Genomic DNA, 23,635 nt, shown 5'->3' with positions numbered 1-23,635 from the left:
AGGGAGAGATGACTGTGGGTCTGGAGTGGCAAGCGGAAGGGGCATTCCCTATAAAGGAATGTGTCTTTATTCTAATGGCGATGGAAGCCTCCAGCCTTAGAATTCTCTGCCTTATGGTTCCCACACTGGCTTCAGCTCACAGGCTTTGGATCCCGATGGCTTGAGTTCACAACCTGGAGCTACACTTGTTAGCTCTATGACCATGAGCCAGGTATTTAATTTCTAGAATTCTTCATCTGTAAAATGGGAATAATAATAGTAACTTCTGATTAGGACTATTGAAAGGATTAAATGCAATGCATTTAAAGCACTTAGAACAGTGTCTAGCAAAGAGTAGGAGTTAAAAAATGTTAATCTCTTGATTCATATTGACATTTCAAAAGGTGGAAAATCAGAGTTTAATGCAGTGGTTCTCAACCTTCTGTCCCTTTAAATACAGTTCCTCATGTTGTGACCCAACCATAAAATTATTTTCGTTGCTACTTCATAACTGTAATGTTGCTACTGTTATGAATCATAATGTAAATATCTGATATGCAGGATGGTCTTAGGTGACCCCTGTGAAAGGGTCGTTCGACCGCCAAAGGGGAAGGAAGGAAGCAAGGAAGGAAGGAAGGAAGGAAGGAAGGAAGGAAGGAAGGAAGGAAGAAAACAAACTCAGTGTCAGAACTGTGGGAGAGAGATTCCACTGCAACACATCAACTCTCAGAATGCTAGTCTACACTTTCCCTGATCACCCCCATCCCCCAAGATTGTACAATTTCTTGAGGGAAAGGATTATGTGCTATTTATTTTACATCTAAGAACTCATCATAGCACCCAGCTTTTGCTCCTCAATGTTTGATGAATGACTATTCAAAGCACCGTGACAGAAAGTACAGAAGTAATTACTGGAGGAGAAAGGAGAGCTTCCCCTGCAAGCCTAAAATCCTTATCTCTGTCCTGAATAAATAATTCTTTAAATAACAAAATGTAATGTGGCTTCTTCAAGAAGGCACTGAGCTTTAGTAAAAATTGCAAACAATTTACATATTATATGACTGCTCTGAGGCCCATGACTGTGGTTGAAATATCTGAGTCACCATTTCCTAAGCTCTCCCCTCCCCCATCACATGTATATATTGGAAGTAGAGATAAGTTGTAGCTTGTAGGAAATCATGAGAGCCAATATTCTCTGCAGTCTATGGTTTTTGTTATTGTAGAGGAATGATGCTTTATTCAATGTATTTCTGGAGTTTTATTCATTTCACCTGGCATTGAGCACTGGGGCAGCTTTGAGTTTCTCTGGGAAAATTGAGGCTGAACATGTATAATCAGAAGTGTGATCTTAATGTCTTACTTGCATAGGAGGAAAGACAAGAGTCTTAAATGATAACATAGATAAGTTAGTCATTTTAGGGTTAGAATGGTCTTTGAGTAAGTCCTGTTCATCATTTGATGTCCATAAATTCATAAGAAAAATAGAGTAGGAGTCAGAAGACCTATAATAGACACTTGGTTGGACAGGGTAATTTCACTAAATTATAAAATTAAAATAATAACTTGCCTTGCCATCATCTTGGGAACATCGTTAAATCAGACGTAATTTTATCTGTGCTGTGAATGATATGAAGAGCAATACAAAACCTAAAAGTTATTACCTTTCTGTTTCTAAAACTTGACATTTATACATTTTTTCCCTATTTGGTGTCTTTGAGGTTTGTTTCTTCTACTTGTTCAAGTTTTGCGGTTATCCCTGAGTATAGAAAAGCCCTAATGTATAAAAAAGGAAAGCTTGACTTCAATTCCCTTCTAGATTTGGGCAGATCCCCACAGGTTATAGAAAAAATTGTAGAAACAGTTTTTAATTGCATCCCAGAAAGCATTGTGCCATCCTGTAGCTCAAATTCACTTTGAACATTGGATCATATTTACTAAGTATGCACTAATAGCCAGGTGCTATGTTAGCCAAATGGTTTCTAAATAATTAAAATATCCTATTCCTCAGGGGAGTTAACGGTTTATTACAGTGTAGTGCAGTAATTAAGATTGAGAGCTTTGGGTATGCAAGTTGATCCTCTCTCTCCAAGCCTCCATTTTTTGCCATGTGTAAAATAGGGATAATGATTATATCTACCACTTGAAAATGCTGTGAAGATGAAATAGGTTGATGATTATAAAGCTTTCAGCACAGTGTCTGTCACATAGTAAGTGCTCAACTAATGATATCTATTTTGATTTTTTTTTAGGAAGGGCACATACAGAAATGGATCTTATTATCACATACACAGTGACAGAACAGAGGCGGTGTGCTTACCCAGAGAATATTTACCCATCTTTTACTGTCGTGGGATACAGATACTTCTCGCTGTATACCCAAAGATTATAATGTCAGAGACATGAAGGTGATGTTATAGATGTTCAATGGAAGGAAGAAGAGTAATATTTTTTTTCAGTAGGGAAGTATGCAACTTCATCTCTGCAGGCATGTACAAGTTGGCTCAAGCACTTAGGGCCATCTTTGGAAATTTAGATTCATTTGGGGGCCTAAATGTTTAAAATGCTACAGGAGAAAAATACTACCAATGATTGCTAAAAGTCCTCCAAATTGTTGATGGCTGTCCTTGAAACTTAATAGATTCTTTTCTTCCAGTTGAAAACAGTACATTTTTTCTAATATAATACAGGAACAAGATTGACACTGTAAAATTTTAAGATTTATGAATCTTATGAGCTAAAATTAACTTCTCAATTTTATTTTTAGATTTTAGATAGGGGTATTTCTTTGTGTGAAGAACATGGATCTTAGTTTTCACTTCTTTCAATTGTGGCTGCTAATTTGATATAGATGTAAGGGTTTTGTTTTGTAGTTTCTGCTAACTAGTGAAGGAGTAGCCTAGAGATTAAGCTTTGTGGATATTTGGAAGGTGGAAAACCACCATGGGCCACATGGGGACTGTGGAAGGTTTTCTAAAGGATGCAGGCCTTGAGCTGGTTTCTTAGGGATGAAGAGAACAATGGTGGTTAAAAAAGGAGGTTTCTCAAAGCACTGGAAAGGTATGCCTAACGTTAGGCATGCAAGGAGGGGCCAGAGTGGGGGTGTCAGCTCTCAGGTAAGCTTCAAAATACAGCATCAACACCTCTGCCTTTGGTAGTAGTATTTATTCTTGATAACAGCAGAGGGAAATTATGTTTGATGGAGACATTCTGGGAAACAGTGATAAAAATTTGGAGCATGCCCTGTAGCTCATATGTATGGCTATACAGCATTGCATTGTCTGGCTACGGTCCATTCTTTGAGACATAGTTGCAACGTGATTATTATCTAGTTAGTAATGAATTTGTCTCTGCTATTTGCAATTTCATCTACAATCATTTCATTAAGCTCTAAGCCCTGTGAAATGGAGCTTCCTGCACATAAGAATGAGTGTGGACGCATGCTTCCTATTGATGCATATTGAGGGCATCTATTGTATAGTTGTATCTAAAGCTCTAAAGATGTAACTATTTTCTTCTTCCTGGGTCCAGTCAAGGTGAAAAATTACAAATGAGACTGTAAATGCCACAAATTCTGCATGGAAGAAAAGCCTACATACAGGCCTCAGGGACTCCTTTGCCTAATTTTTCTTCAAAATTACAAGTTTCTTTTTTGAAAAGGAATATTTGGGAGAACTATTTGCCCAAAGGTATTTTTGTAAGCATAGAGCACTTGGAGAGAATCAAAGGTGGGCAAAAGAATTAACATTTATGCAATGGTTGCAAATATACTGGGCCTTCATACACATTTCACCTTTATAACAATCTTCTAAAATAGGCATAACAATGTCTCATAGATTAAAGGCATCATGGGGGTGGTCATTGTTGTCTGTTTTGTCTCCCAAGTGCTTAAAACAGTACCTGCCACATACCCACATACTAGATGCTCAATTAATACTTCTGAAAAAAAATGATTTGAGTTGGCTCTTGTCACTTGACGAATTAGTGTAAAGAACAGTTAAGTATCTCTTGCAGGAATGCAGAGCCACCATGGGGTACCTGTAGTGCATTAGAAAGATCTGAATGCAGGTTTATCTGACTGCAAGGCAGTATCATAATACCTCTCCATGGTAATTTGTTTTTATGAAAGAATAAAAACCTATACATTCCTCAGTAAGGTGGATGTTACTAATTCAGAATTAGAATTCGTCTAGGAAGCAGACAGAGCTGCTGATCCCCTGGATCAGTCTACAGTTGAATCCTTTCCTGACTCAGAACGGAGAGAGACTTTACATGAATATTTGTAAGCTGCCTTAAATCCTTTTTGGAACAAGGTTGAGGAAATATGAATACACAAATAAGCAATTTATGCTGAGGATATGCTATGGTTTCACTTTCATTCCAGCAGGTATTTACTTACTAAGTGCCAACTTAATTCCTAGGATTGGGAAAAAATGGAGAAAGGAGACAATTCCTGCCTGAATTGGCTCACAGCTTTATTTTAGGTGGGAAGAGGAATCAAATTAATCATTTCTAAACCTGGTTGTATATAAAAATAACTCATACAGCTTTTTAAAAATACAAAATTGCACTATCAGAGGTTAGGTCTGAAAATGCTTATTTTTTTCAACAGCCCCAGAGGATTCTGATTACAGCTGGATGTAAGAAACACTGAATTAGATGCACACTGAAATCCCTCCCATCTTTGGAATTCTATGATTTACTATTTTTCTAAAGTTTCTTACAAAAATAGTGAGGACCAAAGGAGGTGTGTATTTCTGCCAGCAGAACACTGTTCTGAGAGGGAACACTAGAGCAAAAAGGATGCGAGTTGCTGGTAAGAAAAGTTTGGTCTGGAAAGTCATGAGCAGCTTGGGCCAACTAACTGCCGGAGATAAATTCCCTAAACAGTTTATTTAGGTTTGGCTACTTTGGCGTGACTTAGACTAATTATGAAAATTAAGCCAGCTTTTATTTCAGATATTTCATATTTAGAAAAGTAGTAAATCATCATGTATGCCTGAGCCTTACCAGCAAAAGCTACACCATGCAGCTGCTTCCTTTCTTAGGAAAGGATCTCAGTTGAATATAAGATCTGAAACAATGAAAGACATAGAAGGAGACATACCTACTAAACTTATGGACTATAGTTTCAGAGAGGTTTTTGTGAACTTGACCCCAAAGGCAAGGGAAGAAAAAACAAAAATGAAGGAATGGGATTACATCAAACTAAAAAGCTTCTGGGCAACGAAAGAAACCATCAACAAAACAACAAGGCCGCCAACCAACTGGGAGAAGATTTTTGCAAACAATATCTCTGATAAGGGGCTAATATCCAAAATAAAGAACGTATACAACTCAACGACAACAAAACAATCAGTCCAATTCAAAAATGAGAGAGGACCCAAACAGACATTTTTTCCTAAGAAGACATACAGGTGGCCACCAGTTATATGAAAAGATGCTCAACTTCACTAGCTGTTAGGGAAATTCCATGTTTTGGTTTGAATGCTCCTGGTTTGAAAAACGTCTTTTTGTCATGTGAACCATACATTTTTAGTAAGTAGTAAAAACAAACAAAAACGAACAAACAAGCAAAAACAAAAAAAGGCCTTCTGTAGAGAAAGCCGCTTAAATAGCATTCAGTCCTTTTAATCACAAAAAACAATATTAGTGGCTGAGAGTTACATGCTAACAAAAACCATCTGTTAGTCTTTGTGGGTGTTAAGAATGCTTTATAAGCACTGAAACGTGAGGGAAATAGTTGTTAATAGTTTATTATATATAATAATTACATTTGTTAATAATTATAGTAATACCATTTATTTATTGAGTGTTTAATATTTCTAGTTACTTTGAAATGCTTACCACACTTTATTCAATCTTCATAAAAACCTATCACAAAGGTCCTTTTTTGATCCCCATTTTACTAATGAAGAAATTGAGGTTTATAGCATTGAGTTCCTGGAGACATGCTGCTGGCAAGTTCAGGCCAAGGACTCAAGCCTACTTCTGTGTGACTCCTCAGCCTATGTTTTCAAACATACACTAAATTATCTATCCTATATAATAAAAGGGTAATATGCAAACTGACCCTAACAGCAGAATGACTGGGAATGACTGGTCACTATGACCACCAGGGGGCAGACGCTCAATGCAGGAGCTGTCCCCTGGTGGTCAGTGCGCTCCCACAGGGGGAGCTCTGCTCAGCCACAAGCCAGGCTGACGGCTGCCAGTACAGCGGTGGTGGTGGGAGCCTCTCCCACCTCCTCAGCAGCGCTAAGGATGTCCGACTGCAGCTTAGGCCTGCTCGCCCCTGGCAAGTGGACATCCCCCAAGGGCTCCCAGGCTGTCAGAGGGATGTCTGATTGCCAGCTGAGGCCCAATCCCCCAGGGAGCGGGCGTAAGCCAGCAGGTGGTCATCCCCCGAGGGTCCCCAAACTGTGAAAGGGCACAGGCTGGGCTGAGGGACCCCCCTCCCCTGAGTGCACAAATTTTTGTGCACCGGGCCTCTAGTATAATAAAGAGCCAGGTCATAACAACGGAAGGCTCAACCAAACAGGAAGTCAGTGCTGGGTTGCCATGGCAAAGCACTGACTGGAGCCCCTGTGCGCCCCCAACCCAGCACTGACTGCCTAGGGGGCTATGGATCAGGCCTGGAGAGAGGCCTGCAGAGAGAGAGGTAGGGTCTGATCCGAAGCTTCTGTGGCAGCCATTGATCAGAACTTGCCTCTCTTTCTCTGCCGGCCTGGCCAACAGCAGCACCTCCATTTCTCTCCAGGCCTCCACAATCAGCCCCACCTTTCTGACCAGGCCCCATTGATAGGCCCAGAGATGCTGACTGGCATAGAAGCTGACCAATCAGAACCAAACCTGGGTGAATGTAAGGAGCCAATGGCTGCCTAGTAGGCGGAGCTTTTGACACTGCCTGGCATAGAAACTGACCAATCAGAACCAAATCTGGGTCAACTGTGAGGATCCAATGGCTACCTAGGAGGTGGAGCTTTTGATGTTAACTGGCATAGAAACTGACCAATCAGAACCAAATTGGCTGGCAGAGGAGGGCAGTTGGGGGCAAGATCAGGCCAGCAGGGGAGAGCAGTTAGAGGCGAGATCAGGCCGGCAGGGGAGGGCAGTTGGAGGCAACCAGGCTGGCAGGAGAAGGCAGTTGGGGGAGAGATCAGGATGGCAGGGGTGGGCAGTTGGGGGCTCAATCAGGCCAGCAGGGGAGGGCAGTTAGGGGCAATCAGGCAGAGGCAGTTAGGGGTGAGCAGGCAGGCAGGCCGAGGGGTTAGGGGCAATCAGGCAGGCAGGCAGGTGAGTGGTTAGGAGCCAGCAGTCCCAGATTGTGAGAGGGGTGTTCGACCACTGGTTTAGGATTAACTGGGCCTAAATTGGCAGTTGGAAATCCCCCTCGAGGTTCCTAATTGGAGTGGGTGCAGGCTGGGCTGAGGGAACACCCCCTCCGTGCATGAATTTTGTGTACCAGGCCTCTAGTCTTTAAGTAAATAAATTCACTCTTTCCCCACACCAGAATATCATTCTCTAGCCATTAAATTATGTTTTTGAAGAATATTTAAAGGTATGGGAAAATGTCCAGGGTATAGTATTGATGATACACAATTAAAAATGTATATACACATTTAGAAAAAATGCTTGAAAAAAATACATAAAAATGTTAAAGTTTTTCTCTGGGTGGTTGAATAACAGATGTTTTTTTTTTCTCGTCTCCCTAATACTTTCCTGTGTTTTCCATATTTTATAAAATAGATATTTATAGTTAGAAAGATAATTATGTTATTAATTAAAATAGACTACTAATATGTTAGAAAGATTATAAGAAAATTCATCAAAATATTAAAAGGCTGTTAGACAAAAGAGCTGTGGTCACACAATAATGATCATTCTTTTACTCATAATTTCTAAAGACTCCTCATAGAAAAAAATTTAAAAATCCAAATGCTTTAGTTGCCATACACGGTCCTTCATAATCTAGCCATTGGCTATTTTTCTAGATTTATAACCCAGCCCCTGGGTATCATCCAAGACTTATTGTCTAAAACTTTCTGTGGGATGTATTCTACTCTCTGGTTTCACCAACCACTTGAAGGTGCCATACTCCTTCATAAGCCATTTGCCTGGAATCACTGGACTGTAACCTTTTTCGGGATAAAGGTCATGTTGCTTTAATAATGGTATTCAATATCCCGAGCACAGTGCTTACCACACAGTAACTCTTCAACATATATTTATTGAATAAATAAATGGTCTTCTTTTACCTACTCCTCTCTCCACTTTCAGTGTAACCAAGTGGTTAGATCCAGGCTTCAGAACCAATGAAGTGGATGAGTCATGTGTGGCTTTCACATGTACTCTATGCATTTCTGTGTGAAAGGGTTACAGAGGAAGTTCACTCATATGCTATAATGTAACTTGAAATATAAAGATAAGAAAACATTTTATTAAAAATTTCCCTGAAAGAGAGGACAAGGTTAGCTGTTATTATTAGCCGTTATCATCTTTTAATCCTCTGTTTAAATATCACCTCCTTTCTAAAGCCTTCTCATATTCCCTTTAGGCTTAGTTGCTTCTCTATCTTTCCAATTTCCATTTTGCTTTTTATGTCTCTATATCTATGCATTTCACTGCTTTGCAGTTATTTATTTATGACCGTTTTCCCTACTATGATGTGAAGGAGAGCACAAGGCTTACTAACTCAACTTTATATTGTAAAGGCTTAACTCAATATACATTCGATAATGACTGACACATATGACTCCTTTCTCAAACAACTCACAGACTGTAAAAGACCTAGGTGAGAAGGTAACATCCTTTATTTAGGCAGCAAAATTCCTCATCTGCTTCCTGTTGTTATTCTAATGCCCCTTCAAGTGAAGCATGCCTGGCCCACTCGTCTGAAATGGCTTCATCCCATCTTTGTTCATCACTCTCTTTTTGCCTTCCTGATTATATTTTCTCCTTAGCACTTATTACCATCTAACATGGCATACACTTTACTTATTTATCTCTTTATTGCTTGTCTCTCTTCACTAGAATGAGCTTCATGAAGAGAGATATGTATCTGTTTTGTTCACGGCTCTATCCCTAGAGCCTAAACAGTCCCTGGCACACTGAAGGTATCCAATTTGATATTTGTTGATGAATGAATACCATGTACACAATTATAGAGACAGATGGTGGGAACGGTGGAGTGGATTTACTATATAAAATCTAAGCCCTTTCCTTGAGGATTGTTTTGACAACCAATAAGAGGCACCGAATTCAAGGTAATGCTCTGGGGAGAGCTTTGTGTGGTCGCCTTTTTTATTTATTTTTTGAATTTTAAAAATGAATCTTCCATCTGACTTTATTTTCAAATACACTTTCTTTTTTAAAAAAACCAATACACTTTCTGTGGGGATGACAGATATCAGTCTTAGGAAATCCAATTATACAAAAAATACTACATTTAGTTTGAGTAGATATATTTATTTTTTAGTAACATACATTAGGTGGCACTAATTACACAGTAACTATAAGGTAACTAACGTGAAACCACAGCTGCATGAGCCTGGGCCTCTCTGGACGAGCACATTTTAAAAACGGGATGCCCCCTCCAGAGGCACGACAAGGAAACCTGCTCAGGAGTCAAGCCCTGAAGGGGTAGCTCCCAGAGTCCCTTGCAGCTGACAGAGGACAGGCAGGCACGTTAGTTATGAAGTAGTTACAGCCTAACTCACAAAAGTTACCACTTCTCTTTCTAGAAAGAAGCAAGAAGTGAAGGAATTCCTTGAATTAGCACCTGGTGTATCAGGTGGGAGCACAGAGGAGGGCTGTTAGAGCCAGTGGCAGAGGACCTGGCGGGCCAGATCATTAATAATCATGGTTGGCTTCTAAATACTGGTAGCAAGATGACTTCTGACTTGTAATCTTAGGTAAATTATAGATCAATGAAAAAAGCCAGGAATCATACACTAAGATTAATGAACAGCACTTCAAAATGAACGGCGTGAGGGCTGTGCTTGCAGCAGGCTCACAAAACAAGGCACCTAGATTTCTTCTTCCCACGTCTGGCTCGCAGAGCAGCTCTTGTGGCCGTTTCGAAAACCTCCCTCACTCCATCTTTGGTCTTTGCTGAACACTCCACGTACCCCAAAGCGCCAATCCTGTTTGCCATCTCTCTGCCTTCTTCCGGTTTGACTGGTTTTTGCTTCATTTTGGCTAGCTCCCACCTTGTGAGCTCATCATTTCGAAGATCCTTCTTGTTCCCAACCAGGATGATGGGCACATTGGGACAGAAATGCTTGACTTCCGGAGTCCATTTTTCTGGGATGTTTTCTAAACTATCAGGGTTGTCGATGGAGAAACACATCAGGATCACATCCGTGTCCGGGTAGGAGAGGGGCCTCAAGCGATCATAATCCTCCTGCCCGGCTGTGTCCCACAAAGCCAACTCGACCTGCTTTCCATCCACTTCAATGTCTGCCACATTGTTCTCAAACACCATAGGTACGTACACCGCTGGGAACTGGTCCTTGCTAAAAACGACGAGCAAGCAAGTCTTGCCGCAGGCTCCATCACCAACAAGCACCAATTTCTTCCGGATGGCAGCCATTGCTTACAAATGTGCTGCAAGACCCAGTGCGGCCTGTGGCAGAAGTCCTACAAAGTGCCTTGAACTTCTCAGATGAAAGGCACTCGGGAGACGCTCCGACTCCAGCCTCTCTTCGCTGATCCGCGTGTCCCAAGCTCGGAGACTAGGGCGGGCGGCTAAGGATCCACGGACTAACGAGAGAACCAGAGAACCAACGGAGGGAGCGCGAGCGAGCAAGTGAGGGTGGGCGGGAAGCGATGGGTGGGCCCCCGCGTGCCTGGCGGGTTCGGCCTGGCCGCGGTCCTTAGTGGTCGTCTTTTATATCGACTGATGTTAAGGTCTATCAGGATCTTAACTGTCCCCAGGAGACAATTAAATGAAGAGAAGGGTGAGCATCCTTTCGTTAAATGTAAATACCCCACTAAGAGGCCTCCCTCAGCCTTTGGTACAAGGTAACTGAAGGGAGTATCCGCCTGCAAGCCTGTCACACACGTTAAGAGCTGTTAAGGACCCTGCCTCTCACACTACCCACTGGGTGAAGAAGGCTGTGAAGTTGTATCCCACAGATCCTGGCCGTGAACAGTTTATAAAGTCTTAGCTTGAAACATACTCAATGTGGGTCTAAGTCAGCCGTGGGCAAACTACCGCCCGCGGGCCGGATCCGGCCCGTTTGAAATGAATAAAACTAAAAAAAAAAAGACCGTACCCTTTTATGTAATGATGTTTACTTTGAATTTATATTAGTTCACACAAACACTCCATCCATGCTTTTGTTCCGGCCCTCCGGTCTAGTTTAAGAACCCATTGTGGCCCTCGAGTCAAAAAATTTGCCCACCCCTGGAAGTAAATACCCACCTTAGGGTATAGTCTCAACAGAGCCCTTTCTAGAGTATCAGCTTCTTCCATGTAGTCCACCAAGATAAACGGAATGAGACACAGACACAGAGGCAACTAGCTGAGGTACCTTACTGATGACCTGGGCAACAGATTGGGAGCAAGAACAGAGGATGAACTTTGTTTTGGAACATTTGCTATTCCCCCTTCTTTTCTCTTGGCAACTGAAGCTAACATGGCCTATTGTTTGCTTAGACCTTCCCTACTTTTAGTGGATAAAACCAGACTGCTTGCTATAAAAGCACACTGGTCATTCTTTTCTCTCGAATGGGGAGACATACCCAGTTTATAAAAAGTGAAGCCAACACATTTTAGAAAAGTTAAAAATAATGTTGGGGAGTGTCTTTCTGGTTAACTTCTCTGAAATTGTTATTGCCCTATCTGAAGACCATTTCTATAGACTCAGGCTCATACAGTTTCTGTAGGACAGTCACTAGCAGGTGTGTTTGTGTGTGTGGTAGTGGTCATGGAGGTAGAGGTTCATATTGAGCTTGTACAACTTGGCTCAAAAACAGTCCCAACTGAGCGTGACAAGGGTCCACTAATGTTCACAAAACCTCAGCTTTGTTTGCTTTTCTATTTATTTTTATTGATTGATTTTAGAGAGGGAGAGAGAAACTTTGATTTGTTGTTCCACTTATTTATGCGTTCATTGGTTGATCTTTGTAGGTGCCCTAGCTGGAAATCAAACTGGCAACCTTGGTGTATAAGGACGATGCTCTAACCAACCGAGTTACCCAGCCAGGGCTCAGCTGTGTATCCCATAAGGTAGAAACAAGTGCACAGCGGTTAATGTAGGATAGCCATGTTGGTGATATGTGGGTTCAAATCCTGGCATTGCTATTTTACCATATGTGTGACCTTAATTTTTCAGAAACATTCTCCACAGTTACAAATTTGGTAATAACAGAAAACTAAGATGGGGTTGTTGGGAAGATTAAATGAGAGAATACATGTTAAAACATTTAGTATTGTGCCTATGACACAGAAGCACATGCAATGACTGTTAACTATTATAGTGAGTAATTCCCTCAAGAAAGAGAAACTAACTTTCCTTCTTTCTAGGAACTGAATCTTTTTTGGTGGGAGTGTGGGGTGGAGAAAGGTCCATGGAAGAGGTAGTAGCATCTAATCATTACAACCACTTCAGCAACTTGGAGAATCTGAACATTAAGAATGTATTGTTTCATATTTTCTTGATTTTTTACATTATTTTTGTTAATCCTCACCTGAGGATATTTTTCCATTGATTTTTAGAGAACGTGGAAGAGAGGGAAAGACAAAGAAATACCGATGTGAGAGAAACACATCGATTGGTTGCCTCCTGCATGCGGCCCCGACCAGAGCCCGGGCTGAGGAGGAGCCTGCAACCGAGGTATGTGCCCTTGACCAGAATTGAACCTGGGACCCTTTGGTCAACAGGCCGACGCTCTCTCCACTGAGCCAAACTGGCTAGGGCTTCTTGATTTTATTAATGGAGGAATATAGAAGTAGGAACTGTTCAACAAAAGTGGGGCATCTTTTCTTAATTCAAACAAACATGTTTCATGCTTAACAGCAACTACAAAAATACAGTTTAAAATTACTGTTGGTAGCAGTAGCTTTCATCATAAGTGGCATTAATCATACATAGTTAAATTTTTAAGCTAAATAGTGGCATTATTCTCAATAAGAATAAACTTCTCCAGAATCACTTTGTTACACATGCACATCCACACTTATTGTGCCAACTAAGTAATTGACAGTGTGTGACTGGCATCCAGGCATTGACCGTGTATTGGAAATGAGTGCAAAGCTTCTTTCTATGAAGTCTCTCTTCGTAAAGAAATTCTTATGCTTCTGAGGTTAATATAGACAAGAACATCCTATTATACCAAGATCATCAAATATGTGAAAGGAAATTGACAAAGAAAAAGACAGCTTTTGTTCTTCACAATACTGGATGCAAATTTGAAAGACTGTTCGCTTTTATGAAGACAGACCTCATTGCTTCCTAATTTCTTCCCAGGAAAACAGACTGGGGATGTAAGGTGTGACTGAATGACTAGTGATACCTAATTATCGCAAGCTGAACACAAGGCCTGTCACTGAGTACTGGGTCAATTCACATTTCTAAATTAATTAGCAGCGCAATGAGAAGAAAACATCAACTGAATATTCTCTTGGTCCACATTTAGTCAAGATCACATGGCATGGCTGAGAATCACTAACAATTAACACCTGAACATTTAGCCTGTAACCTTACTTGACATTATATTTGTACCTTTCTCTGGTTTGGGACTTTGGGGGAGGAAGTGTGGAATAGCAGAAAAATATTAATCCACTTCTCCTGTAAAACTGTGATGATTTGAGTTGGTATCACCACAGAGAGGCCCTGATGACGTGATGTAACAACTGCCTCCAAAAATTTGTAGTTTCTTGGGGAATATGCTGAGCTTTCTGACACTACTCCATCCTGCCCCAGGGCCCTTGTTGTGGCTATCATCTGGACACACCTTTCAGTGTTGAGCAGAGGGAAAACCCAAAAGTGAGAGGAATCACTTCATGAGAGTTTTTGTATTTTTCAGAGACCACAACATGCATAATTTTTGGTGCAGCTGCTTCTACTTTCTAAATCTCTCACATTTGTCTCAGAAGTACTGGCATCATCCATCTCTCTGTGGTAAGATAAGGAAGCTCCCTGGGCAGAAAGCGAAAATATATTCCACTGTTTGCTGTGTGACAAAATGGTCTGTTTAGTTTGGGTTTTCACGTAGTTCATGGCCATGCCATGATTTTTGTATTTTTTAAATTAATGGGCTAATTTTTAGAGCAGTTTCAGTTTTACAGAAAAATGTATCAGAAAGTACAAAGTGCCCATATACTCCCTCACCCTGCCCTCAGTGTTCCCTAATATTCTACTAATGTAATACCTTTGTTATCATTGGGGAACCAATATTGATATGTTACTATTAACTAAAGTTCATAGACTACGTGAAACTTCACCCTTCGCATTATACATTCAATGGGTCTGACAAATGTATGATGACATGTATCCACCATTAGAGTATCGTACAGAATAATTTCCCTGCCTTACACATCTCCTGGGCTCTACCCTTTCACTCTCCCCTGAAGCCCTGGCAACCAGTGATTTTTTTGTACTGTTTCCATAGTTTGCCTTTTCTAGAACATCATGGAGTTGGAATCATACATTATGCAGCCTTTTCAGATTGTCTTCTTTCACTTAGCCATATGCTTTCAAGGTACTGCCATGTCTTTTCATGGTTTGATCGCTCATTTCTTGTCATCGCTAAATAATATTCTATTGTCTGGATGTATCCCAGCTTGTTTATCTATTCATCTACTGAAGGACATCTTGGTTGCTTCCAAGTTTGGGCAATTATGAATAAAGCAGCTATAAATATTTGCGTACAGGATTTTGTATGGACCTGTTTTCTATTCAGTCGAGTACATACAAGGGGCATAATTACTGTTTTGTAGGGTATGTTTAGTTTTGTAAGAAACTGCCAAACTGTCTTCTAAAGTGGCTATCCCATTTTTCATTCCCATCAGCAATGAATGAGAGTTCCTGTTATTTCTTGCTTTTTTCTTGCTTGTCTCTCCAATCAAATGGTTTCTACTGTTGAAGAGGTCACTGAGCTACATGAATTCTAAAAAAAACCCAAACAAACATGTAGGAAACATCTGAAAAATCAAGCAACTAAAATAGCAAAAAATCTTTCCATGTAGAGCACCCTTATCTCTGAGGTTCTAAGCTGCAGTGTTAACCTGTGCTCCATGTCTTCAACACTCTCCGTCACTGCAGCCAGACCCCCATCTTGGCCAACATCAGAGCCCTTTTTATTCCAACCTTATGTTTGATCTTCCAGCATCTGTTCTAACTCTTTGTGCACTTGGCCGCCAGACTGAGCTTTTCAAAATGCAAATCCTGACCTAAACACTCCTAGGAGACAGTACAAATCCTTAATACAATCTCTGAGGCCATGCACGTACTGACAAATACCCATCTCTCCCAGTCCATCTCTGATCATTTTCTTGTCTGCTCAGTTCTACTGGTTGCTCCCCGGTTCCATGAGAGTGTGAATTACTAATCCACCACAGGGCCTAAGCACATGCCATTCCTTCAAGTCAGAAGGTGTCTTCTCTCCCACCTCATCTTCACCTACTGAAATCATATTCATTCTTCAGGTCTCCTCTGAACTGACCTTTTCTCAGGAGACCTTCCTTGGCAGTCTACTCACATTGGGCCCTGAAGTTAGTGGCTTCCCAATACCCAAAACCTCTTCATAGAATCTCCCATAAGTGTTATTTCATAGTTAGCTGCTTGATATTTATCTCCTCTAGACAGTATATTTCATGAGGGGAGGATTGCATACATTTTACTGACTGCTTTACTCTCAGAAGCTATAATAGTGATTGGGCATGGCAGGGAATCTATGAATACTTATTTGGGGAATGGATAGATAATAACAAACACATAAAGAGAATAATTCCAGATAGAAATTGCCATGAATTAAAAATATATTTATCAATGCACTGCTGACAACAGAAATTTCTATTATCCAGAAAAATTGCTATTTCTTTTAATAACTCCGGAAAGCTGATAAAGTCCTTTGTCATGCACACTTAGGCATATATACAAGGTTCTTCATGACTTCCCTTCTGCCTACTTCTCCTGCCTCATCACCTGCTGCTTCTCCCTTGTATGTGATGCTCTAGCAATGCCAGACTGAACTGTTTGCTATTTCCCAGAAGCACCGTGTTGTTTTATGGCCCTGTGACATTGCTCAGTCATTTTCTCCTGTTTGGAAGATTCACATTGCCTGGCAAACCACCTGTGATTCTTAAAAAATAAATTCAACTACAGTTTACATTCAGTGCTATTCTGTAATAGTCTTAGAGCATAGTGGTTAGACAATCATGTACTTTACAGAGTGGCCCCCCTGATATTTCAAGTACCCATCTGGCACCATACAAAGTTATGATAATATTATTGACTATATTCGCTAGGCTGTAATTTAAGTCTCTCTGACTATTCTATAGCTACCAATCTCTACTTCTTAATCCCTTAACCTTTTTCACCCAGCCCCCTCAACCCTTCAACTGACAGGGGACCCTGTCAACTGTCAGTCTGTTCTCTGTATCTATGAGTCTGTTTCTTTTTGTTTGTTTATTTTGATACAACTCAGGGGCTCCCTTCTCCAGGAAGATTTCCATAAACACCTGGCACAGCCCAGTGGACCTCTGGTGCTCCATATCAGCATGTATAGTCCTATATCAGGCTAAAATATGCAACAAATATTTAATGAAGGAGACTCAATATTGCTTACAAAATTACACCATCATGGGAATATTGCCATTTGCCTTCCTAGCTCCCGTTGAGACTGGGAGTGACATCAATGATGAGACTATTTGTCTTGTTTGCTCTCTATCCCCAGTGCCTGGCAGGGAACAGCCACCTGACCTAAGTTTACTGAAATCAACTGAATGATCAATACAAAAGTAGTAAGCAGGGTCAGATTTCCTTAAGAGCAGTTCATTGAAACAATCACAGCATCCTTTTTGATCATCCTAGATAACCTGAGCGCTTACAAAAGTATATAAATTTGCAGACTAACTCTACAGCTGTCAGAATTTATTTCTTCTACCCGTGGTCGGCAAACTGCGGCTCACAAGCCACATGCGGCTTTTTGGCCCCTTGAGTGTGGCTCTTCCTAAGCCTTAGGAGTACCCTAATTAAGTTAATAACAATGTACCTACCTATATAGTTTAAATTTAAAAAATTTGGCTCTCAAAAGAAATTTCAATCGTCGTACTGTTGATATTTGGCTCTGTTGACTAATGAGTTTGCCGACCACTGTTCTAGACGATAAAATGAGCAATTGTGTCCCAGCTACAGTCTAAGCTGACCTAGGACCATCAAATTAAGGCCCCCGTCATTAGCGACACCTCTTAAAAATTAGACCAAAAGTAAGATGTATCCAGGTTCTCTTGGATCACACTCCAGGTCTTTCTCCGCTGAGACAATAATTATTCATCCTTTTCCGCTTTGAAATATCCTTGCCTACAAATGGGAGCACTCCCTCCTCTGAGCCCACACACTGGACATGTCTCCATCACTCCCTTCCCTTTTGCATTAAAACTGCTTGTTGAAATGTATGTCTCATGTTTCATTGCAAGATCCCCGAAGGCAGGACTCTAGAGAGTATTATGCTAAGTGAAATAAATCAGTCAGAGAAAGACAAGTATCACATATCTCACTTACATGTGGAATCTAATGAACAAAACCAAATAGATTCAGAGTCATGGAAGCATGCAACAGACTGAGGATTCTCAGAGGGAAGGCGGGGGGAGGGAAGAGATCAACCAAAAAACTTATATGCATATATGCATAACCCATGGACACAGACAATAGAGGGGTGAAGGCCTAGGGAAGGGATGGAAATAGAAGGATAAGGGGGGGTGATGGCATCAATGAGGATAAAAGGGGACATCTGTAATACTTTAAATAATAGAGATTTTTAAAAAAATCTCTAAATTCCAAGAATCTAATCCAGTGGCTAGCTCACAAACACATCAATCAATGTTTTCTGAATGAATGAAGCAATAATCCTATGTACAATGGGATCAAATAGAGTGTAGTGTTATGAATAGGTATAATAAATACATAAAAACAAGAAATCAACAACATTTTCAAAATACAATATAATCCCCGACACTGGCTCTGGGGAAATAACTGACATTTACTGAACGTCTACTATGTACTGAATGCTGTGGTGGGTTCTAAGCACTTTGTCAATGTCACCGTGTTTTATTTTTATAATAACCTGTCAATGTAAATAAAATCACCTTAGTTTTTAGATGCAGAAACTCCAATTCAGAGAACAGATTTGTAAATTTAAGAAATGTCTGACACCAAAATTCCTTTTCCTGCTGTTGAGACTATTATTTAAAGGGAAATTATTCAGAGAGTGAAAGATGAAAGGACCTCTGATTAAAGGCCGACAGGAATCCTCCCCATGCAAACTGTGTGGGCCTCGGAAAACAAAGTCTCATTTCATCCCCTTCACTGTCCCTGCCTGTCTCTCTGTGTCTAAGCAGATAGAACTCACTCTGCCCTAGAGACCCTGGAAGGTCTGTCCTGGCTATAGTTTTCCCACACTGGGTGGCATCAGCAGATGCCTTAAATTAAGATCTTTGTTAAAGATCCTTTTAAAGCTGTGATTACTTAAGGGCTTTTTCTTTTCCCCCTGAATTTCCTTAACACTTTTATTTTAGTACTAGTGCCCCAGTGCACGGATTCGTGTACATTGAAAGTAAATTAATTAGAAGGTGGCGGGTGGGTGAGACGAGCTGGACACAACCTGGAGCCAACCTCCCATGGTCCTTCCCCAGCCAGCCACACCTGGGGCGGAGCCAGGGCTTGAAGGGCCTCTGCCGAGTGAGCAGGGGTCCCTCCGGCAGGTGGGATCCCTCGGCCTGGCCTGCGGAGATCGTGCCGAAACCGGCTCTCTGACATCCCCCGAGGAGTCCTGGAGTGCAAGAGGGCACTCTGCAAAGTGGATGTCGTACAGGGTGTGGAACGCAAATGTAAGTGTGCAGTAAACCAGATTTGGGCCGACAATGCCCCAGCAATAACATAACCCACAGCCGAAGGTGGAATCGTGTGGCCTCATGAGAAATCAGGCTCCCTCCTTTCTGGTTTTGGGGTGTATCACCCGAGAACCACCGCTGTCAAGTCACTGCAGCTCAGCAGCTCCTGTCTTGAGCATCTGCACCATGGTGATCAGTGCACATTATAGTCACTGGTCAGACAGAGGGAGGGACACTTAGCATGTTAGCCTTTTATATAAATACTAGAGGCCCAGTGCACAAAAATTTGTGCACTTGGGGGGGTCCCTTAGCCCGAGCTGTGCTCTCTCACAGTCTGGGACCCCTCGGGGGATGACCACCTGCTGGCTTAGGCCCGATCCCTGGGGGATCGGGCCTAAGCTAGCAGTCAGATATCCTCTGGCAGCCCAGGAGCCCTCGGGGATGTCCACTTGCCAGGGGGGAGCAGGCCTAAGCTGCAGTCAGACATCCTTAGCGCTGCTGAGGGGACAGGAGAGGCTCCCACCACCACCGCTGTACTGGCAGCCGTCGCCTGGCTTGTGGCTGAGCAGAGCTCCCCCTATGGAAGCACACTGACTACCAGGGGGCAGCTCCTACATTGAGCGTCTGCCCCCTGGTGGTCAGTGTGTGTCATAGTGACCAGTCATTCCCAGTCTTTCTGCTGTTAGGGTCAATTTGCATATTACCCTTTTACTTATTATATAGGATAGAGGCCTGGTGCATGGATGGGGGCTGGCAGTTTGCCCTGTAGGGTGTCCCAGATCAAGGTGGGGGTCCTGCTGGGGTGCCTGGCCAGCCTGGGTGAGGGGCTGAGGGCCGTTTTCAGACTTGCCACACTCCCTTCAGGGTGGGGGGTCCCCGCTGGGGTGCCTGGCCAGCCTGGGTGAGGGGCTGAGGGCTGTTTGCAGGCTGGCCATGGCCCCCAGCTACCCAAGCTCCCAGTGGAGGCTGGCTGGAAGCAGGTATCTGGGATTTATTTATCTTCTATAATTGAAACTTTGTTGCCTTGAGCAGAGGGCAGGAGGGAAGCTTGGCTTCCTCCATCGCCGGGGCAACCAAGCCTCCTGCTTGCTCCACCTCCATGGCTGCCAGCCGTCATCTTGGTAGTGTTAATTTGCATATAGTCACTCTGATTGGCTGGTGGGCATGGCTTGGGCATAGCAGAGGTGTGGTCAATTTGCATGTTTCTCTTTTATTAGATTAGATAGATAACTTCTCAGTCCTGCCAAATAGATTTCATAGGAATAGCTCAAAACAACTATTTAACAATAATGGACATAAGGGCAGATAAAACCTTTTTAGTTTCTATAGGATCAATCAATACTTTGCATATAGTATGTCATTTCTCTGGGTGTTTATACATTATTTTCCTTATTATATTGTAAGCTTTTTGAAAGTGGGAACCATATGCTGCTTAACTGTGCATCCCCAGCATTGAGAATAATATCTTAAACATAACAGCTGTAAATTAAAGTCTGCCATTGGATAATTAAAACATAAAAATCATTCTCCCATCTGTTCATGAAGGTTCTGGAAAGCCTGAAAAAATATACACTCTGAGCCCTGGCCAGTGGCTTTAGCATCGTTCTGTGCACTGAAAGGTCACCAGCTGGATTCCAGGTGAGGACACATAACCAGGTGGAGGGTTCTATCCATCCCTGGTTGAGGTGCATATGGAGGCAGCCGACTGATGTTTCTCTCCCTTTCTCTCTCTCTTCCTCTAATATGTATATTTATTTTGAGATGAGGAATGATTTTTTCCCAGCTTAAATATACATGTTGAAATTCAGTAAAAAAAAAGAAAATACCTTCTTCAAACCATGCATTGTGAGGGCTGGAACACAGGTTTTCTGAATCCTCTCTGTTTGCAGTTTAAGCATCTTGGGAGCTAGAATTGTCTTGATATGACAGACTTTCAGAGCCCAGCAAATTTCTGACAGTGAGGTTTTCACTTTTCAGAGAAAATGAACAATGTTGCCACTTATGCTATGATAGTTTTAGACACATTAACAAGTGAAAATTGAAAAGCTGGAAATAGCAAAGCTTTTGTGGTTAGATATTAAGATTTCCGGGAGTTGACCCCACAGGACCGCAGATGTTCTGTCTGCTTTCTGTATTACATAATGGCAGGGAAACTTCTCAGGAACCTGAGTGGATTTTAATCTTGCAAATGTGTATGGTTCTGTGGGAGCTCCAGGGAATCAATAAGCTTTAGAGAAGGCAATTGGTTTCCAGGAGAATAAAATGCGGTAGCGAAAGTGAGAGAAGAGTGCCTGTGACCAATCCCACCCTTACCTTAGAGCTCTCCTGCACATTCCTTTGTTTTTCTTTTCTCCTACATGCAGGGTCCTCAAATAGGGTTTGCATATATTATTTGATTCCTTAAATTGACTAAGCTTGCTGGTTGTTTGCTTTTGTGGCACCCTCTGGGCTCTCTTTTGAAATACACAAGCCACTTGTTAACGTCTGTTGTTTTTTTTTTCAACAGACCTCAACTGGACCTTAACCATTTCAGCAGGGCAGGGCGCACATGAGCCTCACTCACTGCTATTTCCAGCACTTCCTCTACACCCCCTGTGCACCCTGTCAGTGGTGTCTCCTGCCGCCTGCTCCCTCTGCAGTCGTGAGAAGGTGGGTGAGCCCTGTTTCCAACGAATGCTGTGAGGGCCACTGGGAATATACAAGATGAATTCAGGCACGTACTGATGTATGTTTTTATTTCAATAGTTGTGTGTTTATGGTTAACCAGTATTTATTAAAATTCTCTGTTCTTCCATTTTATAGATTTAAAGCAAATTCGCCTTCGAAAATAAACTTATTTCAGTCTGGAAGTGTTTTTAATTCAGAAACAATAAAGGAATAATATAGGTAGTGCATGGATATGAAAAAATATTTCTGCTATATGATATAATCATAGCTGACACTTAAGAAACACGAGTTTACGGCATCAGTTGACCCAAGCTTCTATTTTACAATTTCCTTTGTGAAATACAAGGCTCCAGGTGTGGCACATCATCAACATGGAACCTGTTTTTAATTTGAGAATATTTAGATAAATTTTTCTGTCACAGATGTTAGAAAATTAAAAGTTTTTTCTGTTATTTGTCTATATAATACAATACCTGGTACAGGAGGTGCTAAATAAAGGCAGCTAATTTTGCATTTTTAGAGAGTCTGTTATTGATTTTATATATATATATATATATATATATAAAAAAAACTGGAAATGGATTTCAGTTTTGAAATCAACAGTGTTTGGTATCCACATGACTGAGCTGGGTGACCAAAGGAGAAACATCATAGATGGACTGTAGGTTGACTAAATGAATATTTAGATAGTCATGTTAAAATAAATTATAAAAACTGCTCATAAACTGGTCTCATATTACTGAGATTCTACATTTGATATGCACATTCAAAACAAACCTATTTTAAACTAGCACTGCTTTTATAACACACGTTATTCACTCTAAATGAAATCATTTCATTATATAACTCTGAGAAATATATTAAATTTAGTTTTTAGTTTTTTTTAACGTTGATACTCACCACATTCTCACCCTTGTCTCGTGGGCTTTTTATTCATTTGCCCAAAGATAACTGTTACTTTAACAGTGAAATGAAATCTCTCAGCTTCCCAGGCACTCTGTGGTCAGTAAACAGTCTAAAAAAATGTAGTTTGGCCAGTATTCCATTTTGCCGAAAAATGACATAAAATGAGTTCTCAGGATAAACATTTTCCATGCCCATTACCTTGTTAGTTTGGTTTCGTAGTAAAACTTCTGTTTTGTTTCATGTCACTTCTCACCTGTCTCTATTCATGTCCGCCATTTATCTCCACACAGCAGTCTGTACTAAGAGCCTAGCCTGGGATAAGCTTAGTTCCCTGGACCCTGAGCCAAGGAGAACCTGGAAATAGAGTGGGGCCTCCTTCCCTTTGACATGTAAGCAGAGTCTGAAATGTGTCTGCTGCTCCCTCACCTGGGCATGTAGACAGCTCCTGCATGTGCCGGAGAACATTGAGCTATAGTTTCCCGCTTGCATTGACACCAGTCTCCATGGGCTTCTGCCCTCCCACCAGTTTATAACTAGAAAACAATTCATCACCTCTTCACCCTACTCTCAACTCTGCAAAGTCATAAAACTGCCAGACTGTCCAGGTGACAATGAATACCGTTCTCCATACTACTAACACCCAATGCTCGCATGCAGCCAAGTCTCCCTCACAGGCATGAAGGGGGTGTACTTGTCAAATGGTTTGATAACCAAATGCAAAAGACACAATTATTAACTATTATTTGTATGTCCAGAGGAACTGGATGGCCTAGTTTTTCTGTGATATTTCCCTTTATGCCTGTTCTCCCAGAATAACAACACGCTTGAGCACTCTCAAAGTTGTCCTGATTTAGACAATCAATTGTGGTTACTCTATTTGTCCTTAGAAAAATCTATTTACTCTCTTAGCCTCAATCAAAGGCACTGAACACCATGATTTCTAAAGATCCTTCCAGTTCTAACGTTCGATGAGCAATAAGGCCAACCTCAGGGGCACAGAAAAAGAATTAATAAAATCACACAACT

The 23,635-nt window shown here is 41.4% G+C and overlaps 2 protein-coding genes across 4 annotated transcripts in view; both read right to left on the bottom strand.

The window, feature by feature from the left end:
• Positions 1-23,635, bottom strand: part of GRM5 (glutamate metabotropic receptor 5) — a gene marked incomplete at its 5' end in the record, with an annotated part of 280,548 nt that overhangs the window by 181,145 nt on the left and 75,768 nt on the right.
• LOC102430746 (transforming protein RhoA-like) lies at positions 9,989-10,680 on the bottom strand. 3 transcript variants are annotated; one of them, XM_023757384.1, is made up of 2 exons: positions 10,415-10,680; positions 9,989-10,165 (listed from the first exon to the last, which is right to left on the bottom strand). In XM_023757384.1, the coding sequence occupies exons 1-2, from the start codon at positions 10,568-10,570 to the stop codon at positions 9,989-9,991; spliced, it is 333 nt and encodes a 110-aa protein (XP_023613152.1). In that variant the 5' UTR covers positions 10,571-10,680. The 3 variants fall into 3 exon arrangements, with proteins under 3 accessions (XP_023613152.1, XP_023613151.1, XP_023613150.1); XM_023757383.1 differs by having other exon boundaries at positions 9,989-10,381; positions 10,442-10,680; XM_023757382.1 differs by having other exon boundaries at positions 9,989-10,680.

Source organism: Myotis lucifugus, unplaced genomic scaffold, assembly GCF_000147115.1.
Source record: "Myotis lucifugus unplaced genomic scaffold, Myoluc2.0 scaffold_106, whole genome shotgun sequence".
NCBI classification, from domain to species: Eukaryota; Metazoa; Chordata; class Mammalia; order Chiroptera; family Vespertilionidae; genus Myotis; species Myotis lucifugus.
Note: the sequence above shows the minus strand (reverse complement) of the source record. Positions and strands in the feature narration are given on the sequence as shown.